This window comes from Lindgomyces ingoldianus (genome assembly GCF_010093535.1).
Source record: "Lindgomyces ingoldianus strain ATCC 200398 unplaced genomic scaffold BDR25scaffold_1, whole genome shotgun sequence".
Taxonomy (NCBI): domain Eukaryota; kingdom Fungi; phylum Ascomycota; class Dothideomycetes; order Pleosporales; family Lindgomycetaceae; genus Lindgomyces; species Lindgomyces ingoldianus.
In genome coordinates, this window is record NW_022985162.1 from 2,453,657 (window position 1) to 2,471,963 (window position 18,307).

The 18,307-nt window shown below is 46.4% G+C and overlaps 7 protein-coding genes across 7 annotated transcripts; 5 read left to right on the forward strand and 2 right to left on the reverse strand.

The window, feature by feature from the left end:
- Positions 1-27: 27 nt before the first annotated feature.
- BDR25DRAFT_348423 (uncharacterized protein) lies at positions 28-2,907 on the reverse strand (the record flags this gene model as incomplete). The annotated part of the gene is made up of 17 exons (XM_033694411.1): positions 28-54; positions 106-232; positions 294-483; positions 515-569; positions 656-881; positions 913-1,001; positions 1,037-1,132; positions 1,173-1,260; positions 1,342-1,415; positions 1,458-1,538; positions 1,564-1,620; positions 1,690-1,825; positions 1,851-1,937; positions 2,009-2,077; positions 2,107-2,163; positions 2,627-2,707; positions 2,780-2,907. 17 exons carry the CDS (start codon positions 2,905-2,907, stop codon positions 28-30), a joined length of 1,668 nt encoding a protein of 555 aa, XP_033554991.1.
- A 974-nt stretch (positions 2,908-3,881) lies between these two features.
- Positions 3,882-5,426, forward strand: BDR25DRAFT_299843 (alpha/beta-hydrolase). The gene has a single exon (XM_033689241.1). The coding sequence runs from the start codon at positions 4,075-4,077 to the stop codon at positions 5,266-5,268; it is 1,194 nt and encodes a 397-aa protein (XP_033554992.1). The 5' UTR covers positions 3,882-4,074; the 3' UTR covers positions 5,269-5,426.
- Positions 5,427-7,968: 2,542 nt separating this feature from the next.
- BDR25DRAFT_308957 (uncharacterized protein) lies at positions 7,969-8,959 on the forward strand (the record flags this gene model as incomplete). Its single annotated transcript, XM_033691044.1, has 3 exons — positions 7,969-8,228; positions 8,300-8,463; positions 8,517-8,959. The coding sequence occupies 3 exons, from the start codon at positions 7,969-7,971 to the stop codon at positions 8,957-8,959; spliced, it is 867 nt and encodes a 288-aa protein (XP_033554993.1).
- Positions 8,960-10,084: 1,125 nt separating this feature from the next.
- On the forward strand, positions 10,085-11,448 carry BDR25DRAFT_338800 (uncharacterized protein). Its single transcript, XM_033693305.1, has 3 exons — positions 10,085-10,335; positions 10,387-10,534; positions 10,740-11,448. The coding sequence occupies exons 1-3, from the start codon at positions 10,170-10,172 to the stop codon at positions 11,341-11,343; spliced, it is 918 nt and encodes a 305-aa protein (XP_033554994.1). The 5' UTR covers positions 10,085-10,169; the 3' UTR covers positions 11,344-11,448.
- A 1,141-nt stretch (positions 11,449-12,589) lies between these two features.
- Positions 12,590-13,981, reverse strand: BDR25DRAFT_365224 (uncharacterized protein; the record flags this gene model as incomplete). The annotated part of the gene is made up of 4 exons (XM_033696880.1): positions 12,590-13,098; positions 13,146-13,237; positions 13,291-13,566; positions 13,620-13,981. The coding sequence occupies 4 exons, from the start codon at positions 13,979-13,981 to the stop codon at positions 12,590-12,592; spliced, it is 1,239 nt and encodes a 412-aa protein (XP_033554995.1).
- A 285-nt stretch (positions 13,982-14,266) lies between these two features.
- Positions 14,267-15,456, forward strand: BDR25DRAFT_338801 (uncharacterized protein; the record flags this gene model as incomplete). The annotated part of the gene is made up of 4 exons (XM_033693306.1): positions 14,267-14,692; positions 14,742-14,776; positions 14,825-15,083; positions 15,275-15,456. The coding sequence occupies exons 1-4, from the start codon at positions 14,482-14,484 to the stop codon at positions 15,454-15,456; spliced, it is 687 nt and encodes a 228-aa protein (XP_033554996.1). The 5' UTR covers positions 14,267-14,481.
- A 226-nt stretch (positions 15,457-15,682) lies between these two features.
- BDR25DRAFT_365229 (uncharacterized protein) lies at positions 15,683-17,019 on the forward strand. Its single transcript, XM_033696881.1, has one exon. It carries the CDS (start codon positions 15,832-15,834, stop codon positions 16,990-16,992), a length of 1,161 nt encoding a protein of 386 aa, XP_033554997.1. The 5' UTR covers positions 15,683-15,831; the 3' UTR covers positions 16,993-17,019.
- The last annotated feature ends 1,288 nt before the right edge of the window (positions 17,020-18,307 follow it).

Sequence of the window (18,307 nt, forward strand, 5' to 3'; positions counted from 1 at the left end):
CGTGCGGCCGTCATCTACCCCACGAGTTTACACTTTCAACCCTCGAATTTGCTCCTGTGGGCAATTTAAGGAAATATTTCCTCATCTAGGTCCAAATAACTAGACCATGATATTTCCTAGGAGTCTCGTTTCAGGGGCAAGGGGGAAATGATCTAGTGGACAAATGAGTGTGAGGCTACCAGCTCCATTACGAAAGTCTTGGAGTACACGTGCATCATAGTATACAAATTCTCTGTATTCAGAGAAAAATCGTGAAGTTCGTACTACGCTGCGCTCTATTAATACTGCAAGACTTTAGCAGGGAAGTATTGGTAGCGGAAGATATTGAAATGCCGCTGGAGCCACCGTTTCCATCTGAGAATGAGTTTGCTGTAGTACGCTGGGCATTGTAGCCAGAGAAACCCCGTATCACCTTCCGGCGCGGTTGGACTTCGCATGAATGCTGAATATTGTATATTCTCATCAAGTCAAAGCAGAGAACCACTCATGGTCCCTTCGGGAAGACCTCGGATACTTTGCCGATATGCTCCAAGAATGCAAGGAGAATCAGCTGTAACTTCTCCTGAGCTCTAACTGACACAAACACAAGCACAAGCATGCTATGGATATCCTACTCTTTGGTAAAGTATTGAGACCTTTAATAACCCATCCGTACGTTTATTTCTTCATCTAGGACAAAGCCTGTCAACGAATCCGAAAGCTCCATCAATTGTCCGGAGAGTATGCAAAACAGTTTAGCCATAGGAGCGATCTTCCGGAGATCTATTCTGAAGCGCTCTTTGAAGCATGTGTTTTTTTGGAGAGTGTGAGTATCGGCTTCACAAATGCGTTTCAGGAATTGTTTCCCAGTCTCCCCCTCAACTTTGGCTAATTTACAACCCCTATGACCAAGATCCTAACAGGGTGCTTTACCCCATCAACGACAAATTCAAGAAAGAACCGGTTCTGAATAGGCTATTTATATACGTCTGGCCTTTTCTGGGATAAGCTGGACGTTCTCCCTATCATATTATCAAAGATATTCTTTTGCCAGGACGCGTTTAACGGAGAACCCCTCCATGGGTGGGGCCATAAGGACCAGGACAACTGTTACAGCTCTGTAGCCGGAATACCAGGACCAGACCTCTAGGGTCTACCATGATCGCGCGAGCCAAATCAAGGGCACCTTTGACTAGCGCTCCGTCTCCTATGAAGCCGAAGGAAAAACTCGTGGTATCCCCCACGCAGAAGTACCAGCAACTAAAGGAGACCATCAACCAGCTTCTGGTCCCCAGATTACTTACAGTATCAACAAACGCGCTTATAAGGTGTTCGAGACTTTATTCCATTCCCCTTACTCACCGGGCAAAGCTGGGGAAAATCCATGATCTGACTTTCTTCACGCTATGATATCCGCTGGCTTCTCGGCACGAAGGCTTCACAGCTCCGCGTGGCAATTTCCGCCCAATAGCTTAGACGTTAAACGTAGTATTCCATTTCATGGGCTTCATCCTAGCAACAAACTTCCTTTCACTTGGACTCGACATTTTGGACGGAGGCTTGACAGGGCGTATGGATGGAGACATGTTCAACTTGGCTTAACTGGAAGGTATTGGGCAAGGGCGATGTTGGACACTCTAACTACACATCTTACTCTGCAGCGGATTGAAGTTAATGCTGCCCTGCTATATTCAAGCTCGTGGGCTGAACGAGTTCAAATTGCTGACCAGGACGTCGTCTTTGTGTCATAAATTCACTTTCTGCATCATTGCGACAATGTGATTTCATTCTGTATGTAAACATGCAGAGAAGGCCCATCGGACCGTGCGAGTATGGGTGTCGTACTCTCCAGTAGAATTAGCTCTTAAGACGGAGTCAGCCTCAGCCTCTTATCCATTTCTCTCCTCTCCCTCTTCTTTCTACTCTCTTTTGGCCAATCATAAAATGTAGTCGTTAGACTCTACCACTCCCTCCATTTTCCTTAGTGTTGCTTTGTTAATGCTCAGTGACGAGCCATAAATTGATTCACAAGAGACTTTCACCACAAGGGAAGATACTAGGTAGCTGATTAGTCATTTTAGTCGAATGGGATTCTAACCTTTATCCGAATTCCTGGATTGTGGTCACTTCCCATCGTCATTCAAACGACCGACCGCCACAGTCTTCAGTACTTTCCATGACAGACTTGCCACATTGGATACGTATATCAGATATCACATCTGCTTATCCAATATAACATGCGATATAATATTAGATATTATATTAAATTAACTTTACTATATTGCATATTACATTAGATAACGCTACACATGCTGTAATTAGCTAGTGCCTAAGCTAACAACAGACTCTGCAAAGCTTACTAAATGCTGCTAGGCCTAAATGTCCTAATTATCTCCTTATTACCCTACATAATGCCTTTGTTGCTAGAGCAGTCCTTATAGGCTAGTAATACCTTACAGCCTTTGCTCTTTTACATTGCCTTTAATGTACACTTTTAATTAACTTACTCTTAGTAGGGCTAGCTAAGCGCTTTAGATTACTGTGTTAGAGGCCCTATAGTATATTAATGCCTGCATTACCCCTAAGCTAATAGTAAACATAATAATATAAAATATTACACACATAAAGCTTATCTAGAGCAGCATACTTGTAACGATTCTCGTTCCATCTCGGGTCGCCCAGAACCCATCCGAAGGGTCCCCGTATCGGCTCCGACCCTGGCTCTACCCTGACTCGACCTGGCCCCGACTCTGCCCTGCCCCCTGCTGTTACCCCTATTCCCTCATGTATTTAGTCGCACCTCGCCCCCGTAGCTAGCTCGGTAGTTTTCTGATCTCCTTTCGTACAAGGCCTATAGGTGTCAATGGCATTCCCAGGTTCAGAGTCCCCACGCACTCCCATATGCCTCTGAGTGGATTCCCACCGCATTCGGACCCATTGTCTTGCCTGCGCCGTTACAGAAGTGCGTAGGGACTTAGAACCTAGGAATGCTATTAACACCTATAGGCCTTATATAAAAGGATATTAGAAAACTACTAAGCTAGCTACAGAGGTAAGGTGCAACTAAATACATAAAGGAATAGAAGTACAGTAGAGAGTAGAGCAGAGTTAGGGCTAGGTTAAGTTAGAGCTAATACAAGGTCTCTTTAGATAAGTTCTAGGCAACCTAAGATAGAGACAATTTATAAGAATTAAGTTAGAGTTAGAGCTAATACAGGGACCCTTTAGATAGGTTCTAGGCGACCTGAGATGGAACAATTCATAAGAATTGTTACACAATTGTGGATTGTAACACTTAGGTGTGTGAGCAACTTGTCTGTAAAGTACGTTATAGTCTTAACAATTACCTGCTCCTTATTATTGCCTAGCCTTTATAAGTTAGCTATAGAATTAGCTTATAAAGGTTGTCTAGCGCCTTAGTTATTTATTGTCTTTTAAGGGACATTATATATAGCTGCAGCATGTTTTTTTAAGAGTTTTATGTCTTATTTAAAAGCTTAGAGTATAAGCTGTATCTAACATTCTTTTAGCGCGTCTAAGTAGTATTGTTAGGAATGCATTAGTGTAGAAAGAGTAGTTTAGTAGGGTCTTAGCAAAAGTAAGCAACTTAGGTGTGTAAGCAACTCGCCTGTGAAGTACGTTAAGAGAAAACGCTGATTTATTGTCCTAACAAATGTAAGGCCGAGATGGCGCTTACGTGCGACAGGTATATATACTATTCTGCACCCGAAAATCAACGTTGGTTGATTATTCGTACCTTTTGGTTGTATTGGCGGAGTGGTGCGGAGCCCCGTCCTTACAACAAATTACGCGAGGCTGTGCATTACACGCTAAAACACGGTAATTAGAGAATAGATGCAAAATTCTTGAAAACCTTGGCGCTTACACCTGAGTTGGAGGCCCCGGGTTCCACGACGAAATGTAAGCCCCAGGGTATTCGAGAATGTTGCATACGTTAATATCCCACGCTTGATATGTCAAGAGTGTGTGTCTGGAAACTTCAACGCCGTCTGAGCACCACAAACCACTTGCACAATACACATCAAGGTTCATTCTGTCCTTTACCGCAAATCGGCTCGTGACCTCTCCGCGGCCATGCCTTCGGTTTCAGTCATTCTCAAGCCGCTGTTGGGCACCATCGCCGCCGGAATTGGCCTCTATCTTGCTTTCCTGGCGCTTCTCACTGTTCCTACTCTGCAAGACCACATTATTTACTTGCATCGGGTGACGTTGACCTGGTTCCAGGACGTCAATGTTCCTGAGCAATGGGGTTTCCTCCGCAACCAAGTCACTCCCTTCCAACTGAATACGCCTGATGGCGAAACCCTCCACGCCTGGCATATCATTCCGCTTGACTCTTACAGAAAGCACCAGGATGCCCTGAGGAATGAATCTCCTGGATTGTGCCCGAACATCGAGGAGCGATTGGGATTTCAGCTATTGAGAGACGACCCTGAGGCACGGTTGGTCATATATTTCCACGGAGCAGGTGGAACCCTGGGGTCGGGCTTCCGTCCCCAGAGCTATCGAGCTATATCTGCCGCAGAGCGCAAAGTTCACATTCTCGCTATTGATTACCGTGGCTTTGGGACGAGCACAGGGTGGCCCTCCGAAGCCGGATTGCTTACTGACGCGCTGACGCTTACAACTTTCGCGATGAAAACTGCTGGTATCCCACCGGAACGCATCGTTATCTTCGCCCAATCGCTTGGAACAGCGGTTGCAATTTCGGTAGCGCACAAGTTCGCACTCCAAACACCTTCCGAATCATTCGCTGGCTTGGTTCTTGTAGCGCCCTTTGCTGACGTTGCGCTTCTGACGGAGACATATCGTGTCGCCGGTACTATCCCTCTCCTCTCGCCGGTTGTCTACTTCCCGAAGCTTTTGGAACTTCTGAACAGATTTATTGTCAGCAAATGGCCCTCAAAGGACAAATTAGCGGCCCTTATCAGGCATTGCGGCGAACTCAAATCCAGCCCAAGGAGGGAATACGATATCACACTTATCCATGCTGAAGACGATTACGATATTCCCTGGGTCCATTCGGATGTTATGTTCTGGCACGCTGTCAATGCGACAAGAAATCTAGCAGCAAAGCTGAGCTTTGAGGACTTACAGACGGAAAAGGACAAAGGAAAGACATCTCTCGGCGCTGGTGGGTGGGAGTTCGAGTGGAAATCCAACGGTGGGTTGATAAGGGAGCAGATAGTCAAGCATGGGCTGCATGATCGAATCATGAGCTACCCTGTAGTGAGTTTAGCAATAGCCAAGGCCTTTAATCGGGAGTAGGGGTTACGTTGGAATCCAACCCTAGCTTATTCGGATAGACTATGAAAGACTGAGAGAGGAAAACAGGATCTCCCTAACCAGTCGCTAGATTTTAATGGATTTGAATAGACGGCTGGCCGGCCAAACATTTTCATTGAAGCATGTGTCTGAATTTGGTACGCTCCCACGGGTCCCCTTCAAATGGTGCATTTGCTCACATAGCAGAAAACTAGGTATCGCATAACTTTGACCGCGAGTGAGCCTAGACATTGCGTGAAAGCTTAGTAGTGAAGAAAGAGGAGCAGAATGGTGCACGCGAAGCGTTCAGAAAGAATTGTGCGCATATATGAAGTACTTTATCGCGTGACGTCAGAATCTATTGCCGTGTGCGCAATTCGACGGATTCTAGGCAATGCCAAGTAGCCACTTTCATCTCACAAATCTTACAGAAATTCGAACATCTCGCCCTACATAATCAACCACAAAGCATTTTATTGCAAGTGAGCCTTGTTAAACATATAGGTAAGGCCTATCCCACTATTTTGACCGAGTTTTAGATCATGGATCTAGCTGTAGCTCTGTCACGGGCCACCCAGGGGACGCGTCTCATGGAAGGGCGTATCCACAATGTAGTGGCCCTGCTGCCAACCTCCCCCTACTCAAAACATGGCCAGATAACTGCCCATAGTTGTTCTGTCACGTATCACCTCCTCATTCTAGGCATCCATATCCTAGAAGCCATCAAACAATTGCGCGCGAGCCACCCCACGATGTACGAGATCTATCAATCCCTTATAAAGTAGAGAAAAACCACTCCCCTAAGGACGGAGCAATTAGGACGCCCTCTAAGGCTCACCTTAGTTGACAGAAGCTGTCACGGTTATCTAGGCCCCTGAGTGGCCTGAGGACTTCGCATTAGGTATAAAGGCTCTGCGGGCCCGCTTCTTCTACAGCTACTCTTCTATCCGCAACCCATATTATCTCGGTCCAGTATCACGTGACGAACTCACGTGGTAAGTAACGTAACAAAAGTGTGTTAAAGACTTTTTTTTTATTTATAAAAGTTTTAAAACACATTAGTTATCTTACTCTTTTTTACTCCCTCCTACCTTACCTCTACTTTGCAAGGATTGTACAGAGGACTGTACACCCTCCTAGCACTGTTGTAAGTTAAGTATCACGTGACGCACCTTTTCCTAAACATCCCCCTCTCTCCTTTCTCTCTTCCATTCCCCAAGAAGACCAGTTACTGGCAGAAGGCACCTAGCAATAGGAAAGTCGAGGTAAGATATCCGGAACATTATTATTATATGTTAGGTGGCTGAGCATTGTGAAGGAGTTCAAAATCGGTTGTCCGTACGAACGATCACTAATGCCCCTTAGACGGTTGGGCACGAAACTAAGCCTGCAATTCTTATTGGCTGGAGCTGGACGCTAGCAAGGGGAAGGTTATATCAGTTTCTTGGCTCGGCCGAGCTCGGTGAGATAATCAAGGACGGCGCATTGTCATATGATGCACTAGATGAATAAGGAATAGCGTATTTGAGGGGAAATCGACACCTAATGGGTCTCACCACTACCAGAATACATCCAACATCCATTCTGAATCAGTTCCAGTACTCTATGCATCGATTAACCCCGCATGTCTTTCTTGGACACATTCTTAATCTCTCGTACTTCTATGAGGATTCCCCCCCCTCCGTCTTAGGCTTCGGAAGAGCAAGCACAAATCCAGGGTACTTTGCTTATATGGCCAGGTGCACTAAACGTTACTCAGATTCATCGCTATCGAGAATATTGGATTGAAGGGAGGGAGTGACTTTGCAAGGGTAGGCTAAGAACGGAGACTTGTCCCTATTGATTAACAAATGGGCACACAGAAGATTCAAGGTGGATGCAAATCAATGGAAGCCGAAGATGCAGATTACGAAGTCGTTGTTTCCGCCACTAGTAGGTGGGCGCCTGAGGAGAACTTTTTGCAGTTTAGACCAGGTGCAGGTTAGCTTGAGGAGGAATGGGTGTCGAACGGGGGCCGAAATGTTGCTTATCAGAGATTAAGCCCCAGAACGGCGCTTTCATCGCAAGGCTGATTGGAGACGTGATCCTTTTGCGTTCCACTATCCTTGATACGAATCATAGTCCGATCTGAGTTATCTTTCGATATCCGATTCCTTACCGAACGACCAACATGCGACACCACGTGTGTTTCATTGACCGTGGACACTTGATCCCCGAGGATGAATGAAGTCCGAAGAACCTCCGCTGGGAGAGTATCCTCCATTCTTACTGCGAATGCACGAATTTACTACGGATTAGCTTCCTCCGACTTTCCTTCTCAAAATTGGCCCAGCGTAACATTGTTAAGACACCTCTCTCAGCATGCGATGAAGGACTGATTCTGCTGCATGACCCAATAAACAGATTCTTGGAGCTATGCTCTATCCGCGGAATGCAAAAACACGGAACCCAGCGACGTGGATGAAACCCGCTTCCTGTCGTGAACCAACCCGCTGCGTCCGTCCTTTCCCGATTCTGCATGTCAAAGGATGGTTCTGTACTGCGCCCAAAGCTTGTTCAAAACACTTCGGCTCACCTTTCGGGGCTTGGTCCATACATGAATCTAAGTTCCCCCGGAATTCCACCCTCCTCAGCGTCGTACTCTGTCTTGCTCAAGTCTCCACTAATACTTAGCTCGGTCCAGCATTGCGCGAAACTCAAGCCATGACGTTTTATACGTCTCTTCTCAGGAATGCTCCACACTTTCTTCATTCGTTCATGTTCGCCTTAATCGTGTTGCTTTACGCTCGACCGGCACTCTCCACTGGCCCGACACAGATATACATCGATCAGATTTCTGAGTATTCTTCTCTGCCACGATGTGCCCAAGACCAATTGAGCACCATTGTCCGGGCACAGTCTTCTGGTTGTGGCGATAATATGGCTTTGACGAGTTTCAGCTGTTTTTGCATACAGTCAAGCGTGTATGTGGCTTTTCAGCCTCAAATCCACCTTTGGAAGACTCTATTACGGCTCTTGCTGATGATAGTGACAGACATATGGCCAGTATTATCTCCTCAGCCGTACAGACAACCTGTTCCATGTCATCGTATTCTCCACGTCCCACATCTCTGCCAACGAATTCCCTGATGCCTGAGGTTGCGAGTGCGCTGGATGTGTTCCATAGCTATTGCGAAAAGAGTACAGAGGTCCCTGACCGTAGGTCTTTAGTTTGTACTTTCAATAATTTGTTGATATTAATCGTGACCTAGTTGTTCCGACCCAAACTTATCGTCCCACCATCACGCTACCACCCTCAACGGCAACTGTAACTGCAACTGCAGCTTCAGCTCCGGGTAACCAGGGCAAGGATAATACACGCCTTATCGTCGCAATCTTGGTTCCAATCCTCGTACTTCTTGTTGCCAGTATTGCCGGCCTCTTCCTCTACATACGGCGTCGGACTCGTGTCAAGTCAGCGCCACCATTATCCGAGAAGCACATGCACGAAGATGGCCCTCCACAATACAGAGCATTTGCAGGCTCGCCCCGCGAGATGCCTTCTGAACATACCGTCGAACTAGCAGGAGACGGTAGGGAAAGGCAAGAGATGCAGGGAAGCGGGGAAATCGTGAATTTTGCGCATGAGTTGGAGAGTCGGACACCTGTCGAGCTGCCCAGCGGGGAGGTGCTTAAAAAGAAGGAGAGAAGGTAATGAATTTAGAAGAGGAGAAATGTACAAGGTGGCAAATGCAGCACCTTACGATTTAACTATCTTCAAAAGTAATGTCAAGCTGAAACTATACAACTTGAATCGGACGGAAACCAGCCAACTCGCAGCGTACAACAGAGCCTATAGTGGGACTCTAACCTTCAAGCCTAATCGTTTATGGAAGTTCAACTATCGCTGTCCACTTCCTCTGGCGACTATTCAGAGACCTGATGGATGTCTCTCGCTATGCCATCCCTGTCTTAAGCCGCTTCTCTCGCCCAATAAATCCATCGCATTGAGTATGGGAGTTATTTTACGGGCTCCCAAGCGTAGCATTTGCTAGCAATGAATTTTAAGGTAGGTGAAAGGCCGAGATGTACGGATTAAGATGGGTCGCTTGCACTGAAGCCCTGGAGGCGACCGAAGCCGGTTCCGCGCTAGCATGAATCAGGTATGGGCTGAGCAGGAGGGGCAACAGCGATAACCTCGCTCCTGGAACATGTTGTCTGTCCTCTCCCAGTTCAACAATTCACGACTCCACCCCGTATTCTCCTTCTCCTCCACGAAACTAGAGCCGGCAGGATTGGGCAGAACCTCCCTAACATCCGTCAGGAGCCGGCCTTGAAGATCTGACCCCAGAATCTGACCAGCCCTCTGACATCTGAAGCCTCATAGGCTCCAACTTGCTGCATTATTCATTTCAATCCCTGGAAATTGCACCCTTCGTGAAATCCCGCATCCGCTTACATGTTTAGATCTGCGCGATGTTGAGGTGTCGACCAGCCTGAATTGCCACACCCAATCCTGACCCGCAGGATGAATCACACTCACACTCCCACTCGCTTAGCTACCCAGAACCATGGAATTTCAATATCCTGAATGGGCGAGAGAGCTGAAAGCTATGGATCGCGTGCTCACAAGGCAGACTTCAGCCTTGCTGGGAACCTAACTTTCGTTTGCACTGCCGAAGAAGGCGAACACAGCCTCCGAAAGCTTCCAATCGAATTCCGAGAATTCTTCTTACAAGGACTTGGTATGGCTCTCCGAAATCCGGGTTCCTTGCTAGAGCCCCCCTCTACGTAAAGTATATCTGTCTTACTTAGACAAGCAGTTTCCTGCCTTTGAGCCTTCCACACTTCACTGACTCTAGCCTCTCCGTGGGGCCGTGAACCACACCACGCAGTAACGGACTCGTAGTACCACTCTTCCAAAAATGGTAAGGAACTGGAGGGAAGTCGCTATTTCGCTGAGCATCATTCCTTTCCTCCCTACATCGTTGGCTTACCCCGCTACGATCACCCCGCCACCGCGTATCTTACTTCGTGATGGTGCTACCCTTGGACCTGAAGTGATCGGATACACCTCGACATTCGGCACCTGTGCGTAAGCCCACAAGCACCAAAAATCTGCTAGTCTCATTTCTAATCTAGACTCGATATGGCATTGCCCAGTTTCTTCAATATGGAGTGTAGTGGGATCGTATGGGAGGTGTTGTACTGATAATACGAAACTCGACTGTTGGATGCCGACAACGTGCGAAGGAAGTGTATATGCAAATAACCGTTTCAGATCCACATGGTACGTCATATCTACTCTTAGTTCTCTCAAAAACAGCACACCTCATGATTCCCACCAAAACGTCCTTGTTGACCCTCTTTTATGATGTCCTACCCTTTCCTTATCCCTTGTGCTCCTTTCTATTCCTTTCACTGATTCGCGTTGGCAACTCCATTTTTGGTGCTTTCGAAACCCTCAGAAGGTACTCTGTTCATTATTTCAATAGTACTGGAGACGGGTTTCAACAATCATGCGTAACAGGCACAATTTACGCATCCATCGGTGACCCATCACCAATATCAAATTACCAATGCTGGCCAAGTTGGACAAATGGGGATTGGGCTGCAACGCGTTCAGTACCCCTTTCATCGTCTACGCCTTCACCCTCGCCAACGTCATCTCCCATCCTCTCGACGAATGCGCTTTCTCCCATCTTAGCCACCTCTTCGAGTACAGCCACCAGTAGCGGAGGTAGCGGAGAGGGGGGTGATAAGAACGGCAAACTGGCAGGCAAGATAGCGGGTCCCATCGGAGGCGTCATTGCCCTCTCCTGCATATGTGCATTCATCATCATTAGAAGCAAAAGCAACAAGAAGAAAATGGAAGAAAAGCGCAGAACGAGCACAGTCTATGTCGATCGAGATGGGAATGAATTGCACATAGTACAGAAAGGACATTGGTCTGAGAGGGTGTTTGCAGTGCCATCCACGTCGCCCGTAGGAGACGGTAGCCTATCTCCTAATCTAGTGCAAGATCAACACTATCCAACTACTCAGGGTGTAGGAGGGCATAGTGGCATCGAATATCCTACCAGATCTGGAAATCAATGAAATTTTGTATCTGGGGATGTCAGTCCGGCAGCATTGGGTGACAGAAGTCAGCCGGAGCGAGGTTGAATAACATACGGCCCTGGTGTCGAAGAAATTTGAACCATCGAACTGGAAAACGGCCACTTTCCAAATACTTTTCCGTTGTGTTATTAATTACAGTTAAATCTATTTATTTTTACTTGAGTAAAACTGCTCTCTTCAGTCACCGGTTAGGTAGACATTAATAGCACCAATGTACTATGCCTTGTTTCAGCATTTACTGCGTAGTACAGCAGGTCAGGTATGTAGCCTCGAAGAGATTGCAAAAGATCTCTCATTCATGATCAAAAACCCACTACTTTTAGGATGAAATTCAAAATTCCTCTTGCCTCTGAATTTCTTTGCATGATATCTAGAAATGTCTAGGTGAATGCTGCTGTCCTGTAGTTGCTTTAGGAGATACACGACCAGGTGGGATATCAAGTATTTACACGAGTCTAAGTTGGTAGACGCCTAGCAAGCCGACCTTGGGAAGGTGAAACATCTTGGAAAAGTGGGTATTTACGCCTTGGGAAATGTAATCGCGTGTGCATTCACATCTCCAATCTAGAAATCGTGGACCAGCGATTCGAGGAAGCAAATTTGTGTCTTCCAAAATTTATGAAGTGTGATGATCTCTTTAACACTACCTTCGAGTTTACCCTCCACCCCATTCAAGACTTTTGGAATAACTTTCCGCTATATAATTCATATCCATTTCAGAGTATGGTGGAGTAAGGGCTTCTGGATGATCCAATATTCAGTCTGCATCTGAGAAGGTCGAATCTGGAGAGAGTCGAACTAAATCTTAGTAGCCAGCCTGAAGACATGGACGATGTGGTGTCAAAGATATGCTTAGTTGGGTTGAGTGGGGGAAATGTAAAGAATTACCTAATTGGAGCCTTGCACTTGGCTGTTGGGACAGCAAGTTGAGTTACCACCATGAAACTCTCTGATTGAAGCAGAAGACGACCAAGTCGATACAATCAATCGTGTCTTAACGTTTATGGGTCGGGTGAGGATAGTAGGCAAGGATTCATTTTTCTAGGCAATATGTACTTGAACGGATTACAGGGAATTTTTACTCTGTGTATTAGAGTAGTTCAGGTAGCAAATCAACCAAGATAGAATGTCCTACTTGCAGGTTGATCGAGGTAATTTTCCGTTACCCCCACTTCCTCAGCGCTGCAGAGGTGCGTTATGTTTCTGTGTTCCCATAAATCTGTCTTTATCGATCGCCGGCAGTCAGCCAAAGTCTCCCGTCTAGAGACGTATCGTAACCACCGTCCGTATCCCAGTCCGGAGCGTATCCAGAGGTGTCCAAACTCGCCCTTGAGGTTGTCCTCTGGATCCCTACAGGGCATGAAGACAAGTGCAGTGGGACTCTATCCCACCAGATCACTTTGCAGCACCAACAAAAATGGGTACCGCACTTTTTGCAAGTCATATGCGCGCATCCCCCATCTTTTTGGATTGGCGCTCTACAGGTAGCATTTGGACACTTCTTTGAAGTCCGTGCTTGCTCACGTTTGTCGGCAGTCTCAGCTTCTCTCAAACGCCTTTGCTTCTCTCTTTCGTCTTTGGTTTGTTTAAAATATTGGGATGCAGCTTGTTTCATGGCGCATTTATTTCTCTCTTTTTGTGCGTCAATCTCTCGAAGATGATCACAAGTTCCATCGCGGCAGATGAAACAGTGTCTTTTCTTGCATGAGAGACAGATCCATTCGGGGTTCGTTTCTAAGTTCTCGGTCAGGGCTTGCTAGAAAATGCTCTCGAGTACTTACCTCCACCAGAGTGCTTTTGGCCGTGGCCACAACTGCACCATCTGAACTTCGCATTTTCACCAAGGGATTTCTGGCTCAGTTTTCTAGAATATCTACTAGTGGTGAGTTCATTCCTCAAACTGCTAAGAGGACATCTCTCACTTACATTGTAAAGACATCTGCAGAGACATATGTACGAATGGACTCTAGCGGTACAGGCTTCTTGCATTCCGGATCAGGGCACAAAAGGGCCTCTAGATTTCCTCCTCTAATAGCAGTCTCGAACATCGGCTTCAAACATGCATTGCAGACTTTGCGATCATGGTCACATTCGGGTGTTGGAGGTTTGAAGGCCTGATTTGGGTTTCCCTGATACTCGACCACGTCACAATGAATTTCGCATTCATAGGACTTGTACTTCTTGAGAAGAGATATAAATTGTCTGGAAGGATTTAGGTGAAGCCGTAAATATGGATGATCAGAGGTTCAACTTACTCGAGAGTTTCGTCATCCGATCCTATCATTCGCTTTATTGTAGCCTCGTTGACCCTGATCATGCGCCTGCACCCTTCCCTTCTACATTCTTTCTTCCCCTTTACTACATCTAAGACATAATTCTGGTCACACGTCGAACACACACCCACACATGTCTCCCCTTGCATCTCTGCTGTTGTCGCCTGTCGATGTCCCACTGAGCATCGAGTCGCTTCAAGCCAGAAGTTTGAGTGATGACTGTCCTGAGGGTATGTAAATGTTTCATCGCATTCCACACATTTTAGCGGCTTAGATATGGGTCGATGAAACCATATGTTGGCTTTCCAGCATATCGTCCAAGCTTGAAAGTCCTCGCCGTTCATGTTTCGAACGCGACTTTGCCGAGAGGATTACGACAAGATCTGATGCAGCGAAAAGACTAGATTGAAGTACTCTCATAAGGTCTAGAGCAAGCTCAGCAGGCTGCCGCTCGCATCTTCGAAGCTAATTTTTATTGGCGAGCGATCATGTCATTTGGATCCCAGCCTGGCGCTGCCACCACAATACACGTCGCGAGCGCCAGAAGCGTGTTCTTGATCGCGCCACAACCTTGTCGACTCCACTAAGATTGCTTCGAGAGAGCCTTGATCGCTAGGTCTGCACTTATCCGGCGATGCACAGAGAAAACCGAAGCGTGGAGGAAAAGGCAAACAGTGACCTGTGATGTTGCCGCCAAAGGCTGCACATGAGACTCAGCCGCTCAGCGTAATCGAAATATAAGAAATGAGAAAGTATCTTCCCGGTCAGTATCTAGCCTTCCTCGAAAACAATACTATTATGACCAGCGCTTGATTTACCAATTCCCTCGTTCAAAGAGATCAACATGAATAACGCGAAGGCACTTGAAGCTCAAGAGTATCTCGATTTCCTGTATATCGAAGAAGCGACTTCAGAGGAGGGAGAGAGCCGACGAATCAAATTTTCGACATCACTGACAGTGGAGACACTCAAACGTGTGATTGCAGCCGAGTTGAAACTCGAGCATGAGTGGAGCACATTTGATTTGGTATCATCTGGAAAAGAGCTAACTGAACGTGAGAACACTACTCAAGCTAGAATCTCAGTATACTGACGGCATAGCAGTTAACAAAAGCCTCGCTTCATACGGTATATTAGATGTACGCGCTACTCCTCTACTGTTTGATTCACTGCATTGATATGTCAAGGGGGATACCATTTTCTACGCTCGCGATACGCCCGCTTCGGTACAGCCACCACCGTACACCCCCTCGGCTTTACCCGGAGGTCCCAAAGTCCTCAATAATGTCATGTTTCAAGACCTAGATGGGAAAACATTAATGTTACATGGGATACCTGAGTCATGGAGCGTTAAGCAATTGCGAGACAAGCTCGGAGCTGAGAAACACATCTCCGACCAAGTCGGAAGTTATCGTTTTATCTGGAATGGTAAACAACTTCTGGACGGTATGCTTCTAAAAGCTTATGAGATGTTCTTGCATTGATCATGTTCCGCAGAGAAGTCGCTGATGGCTTATAACCTCGTTGATGTACGTCCACCTTTCTCTTTTAAATTTCAAAACTAAGGCGTGACCTAGAACTGCATCATTCATATCGTTCTCCGACTACCAGGTGGTCTCTTTCTGGGGTTTCTTTAGGTTTCCTTGCAGCTATGACAGAGTACACAATGATCGTCGGCCTTGGTGCGTTCATTTTAGTCTGGGTATCCAAAGGCTATGGGGGTAGATGGATTGGAGGCGCTGCCCTAGAACGGTACAAACGCATAACACATCCTATGTATGGCCTCAAGCGCCCTTTGAACTACCTCGTATTCTTATGAGTATATAAACTATCAATTTATGGCTACTAGGCCGCGGATACGAGCCGCTTTACATAAGTTAAATATTGAGCAGCGCATTTGAGCGAACCTATTGCCTTTACACGCCACTGGAGCGCAGGCACTAATTTTAGGCAAGGAGCGGGGCCACTCACCCACAAGGCTGTCTATGAACACTGCCGCCACCGCGCCGAACGGCTGAATCACTGAATTAAGAGGTTCCAACCGATAAAAAGCTCAGCTGCCCGACTATTCTTCAGCCTCCTTGGCACATTTGACGAACGCGGTGCTCGCCCATGACTCCTTCAATCCTGTAAAAGCCTCAATAATAGGTCAGATATCTTCTAAGAGTCATTTTTGACAGAGTGGACAGGTATAATGGGCCTCCTAGGCAAAAGCAAGCAAGTCAAAGAAAATGAAGCCGAAATCGCAGGACTCCAACACGAACTAGCGAATGCAAAGGCCCAGCTTAGAACGGCGACATCACATGCCCGAGACCTGACCCAGCAACTGGATACTTTACAAGTCCAATATACGATCCGAGAGTCCAGACATGTCGAAAATATCAAGGGATTACGAACTCGAATACAGCACCTAGAGGAAGAGAAATCAACTTTAGAGGCCTCGAACACTATATTGAACACAGACCTAGGTGTATTCCGAACCACGGCCGAACAAAGAACTCTAGAAGTCGGTACGCGAGATGTCATGATTCAAGAATTACAGCAACTGCTTGCTCGTGTCGATTCAGGGAACAGCAATACGGTCTCTAATTTCGAAGTTAAAGACCTTTTAAGTATTGTTCAGGCTCAGGGGTTAGAACTGCGACGGCTGGAACTTTTAGTACAAGAAAAGGAGCGCTCTCTGGCCTCACCTACGAACCAGTTCACGCAAAAGCAAAGGGAACTCGCTAAGTTACAGGACCAGTTACAAAAAAAGGAGTGCGACCTGCAAAGATCGGCGGAGCAGTATGCTAGAGTAGAGAAGGATATGCATCACCTCAGGGCGGAGTGGAATAGCTGCAGAGAGGCGTACGATTTAAACCAAAAGAAATGGACAGCTAGTAGCCGCCAATATAAGAATCTCTTTGACAGCATGAAACGAAAGCATCTGGAGGAGCTCAATGGGGCACTGGAACAGGTTAGAAAAGTGACCGTAGATCTTGAGAGATCACAGGCGGCTTTTTCTGAGAAAGAGCAATCAGGTCTGGCAAAGCAAAGAGAAATTGACGATATAAACGGCCAAAACGAAAATTTTCGACAACAGATCGCTGATAGAGATCGCCAGATTACCACGCTACAACATGACCTCGATGAAAGAACCGAAACACTCGCCAATGCAAGGCTGAATCTCAATCAAACTCGGAATCAACTCAACATTGAGACGCGGAAAGTGCAGACCGCTACTCAGGAGAAAGCGGAGAAAGATAAGAAGATCGAATTCATACAGCAGCAATGCGTTTCCCTGCACGTACAACTTACGGCACCAAAGCCAAAAGCCTCGAAAACCCCGAAAGGAGATGGAAGTGCAAGCGAATGACCCAAAAAAGGTTCACCGAGGAGAGCGATAGTGGAGGTCAGTTGAAGAATTAGTTTGACCCTATACCAGTGGTCAGATTTGAGGCTAATTTATTTAGTGACCCGATTTTAGCAGTGCACATATCCAATCCCAGATACCCAGGAGTGACACAGTTGAGTGGGAAATGTATGAAGCCCCGTATCAGGACATGCTGATGGATCCGAGTTCGAATCAAGAAGAAACAGTAGACGAGCGTATACAGTGCGCTTCACAATAGACAAGAAATATGAATAATAAAATTGATTAGACGTTAGAGGAAATGACGTGAGAATTCGGCTAATACCTTGAATTTATTCAATCACCTTAGGAAAAACCCAACGGCAAAGTTCAGAAGAGAAAGGGCAAGACTCTCACAAACTATGCTGCCCCCAGTCCCCAAAACTCTAGGTAACTCTCGATCACAACTTTATAAGCTAAGAGCACTAAAAAGCATCAACACTCCCATGAAAGACGTAGCGTTTGTTTACAACTGCGCTGAATTACCCAACCTACACCGAACCGCTGTGAAACTATAGGAGCACACAGATATTACGAGGAACTGGGTTAATAGCTAAAAGAGTGTACTTAGGGGTCTATATAGTTCAGGGGGCGAGCTAGGTAACATATATTTAAGCTAGACATAGTGATTGATGAATGCTAGTAGTTGGTGGAGCTCAGGAAGCTCCGTCACTGCAAACAACTGCTGGCGCTTTATTAAAGAGGATACTGTATGGACGTTGAAGACCCCAAAGAAAGCACTCCACTGCCGTGCACTGCGTGGCATAGGGAACTAGGTGTCACTATACCTTTAATGGAGGCTGGAGTAGGTATATAAAAGAAGACACATAATTTCCTAAGTAGCACAGCGGAAACATAGGTTTCCAGCCAAGGGAATACATAATCTGCCGAGTATCTTTGGTCTTTCTCACGGAGATAGTACAATCTTCACCTTAGTCAGTCGACCCCAGAGTCTTTCCATTGCTTAGTTCTATCGCACGTAATGTTGCGTCCGTTCGTCGCACTACTTACTTACTCATTAGGGACAGCGCATATTTGTACGCAATAGTTCCGACGTGAATAGCCCTCGAGCTCCTCACACATTGCACTGCCGCTCAATCTACTTAGGTTACTTCTCACCACTCAATTGACCCTTCCCCTCTATCCTCTATCTATCAGCTTGACGTTGTGATAGTTTTCACACCCTACTTTAAACACATAGAAGACTTAACAACCGCGCTCATAGTGACTTTCTCGATGACTAAAAGAATGCACCCGACGCCTTTAATTTTGCTGCATC

Coding starts and splice junctions, on each gene's coding strand:
- BDR25DRAFT_299843 (XM_033689241.1), top strand. CDS start 4,075: ATGCCTTCGGTTTCAGTCATTCTCAAGCCGCTGTTGGGCACCATCGCC.
- BDR25DRAFT_338800 (XM_033693305.1), top strand. CDS start 10,170: ATGGTAAGGAACTGGAGGGAAGTCGCTATTTCGCTGAGCATCATTCCT. Junction 10,336..10,386: donor CACCTCGACATTCGGCACCT/GTGCGTAAGCCC, acceptor TTTCTAATCTAG/ACTCGATATGGCATTGCCCA. Junction 10,535..10,739: donor AACCGTTTCAGATCCACATG/GTACGTCATATC, acceptor TTATTTCAATAG/TACTGGAGACGGGTTTCAAC.
- BDR25DRAFT_365229 (XM_033696881.1), top strand. CDS start 15,832: ATGGGCCTCCTAGGCAAAAGCAAGCAAGTCAAAGAAAATGAAGCCGAA.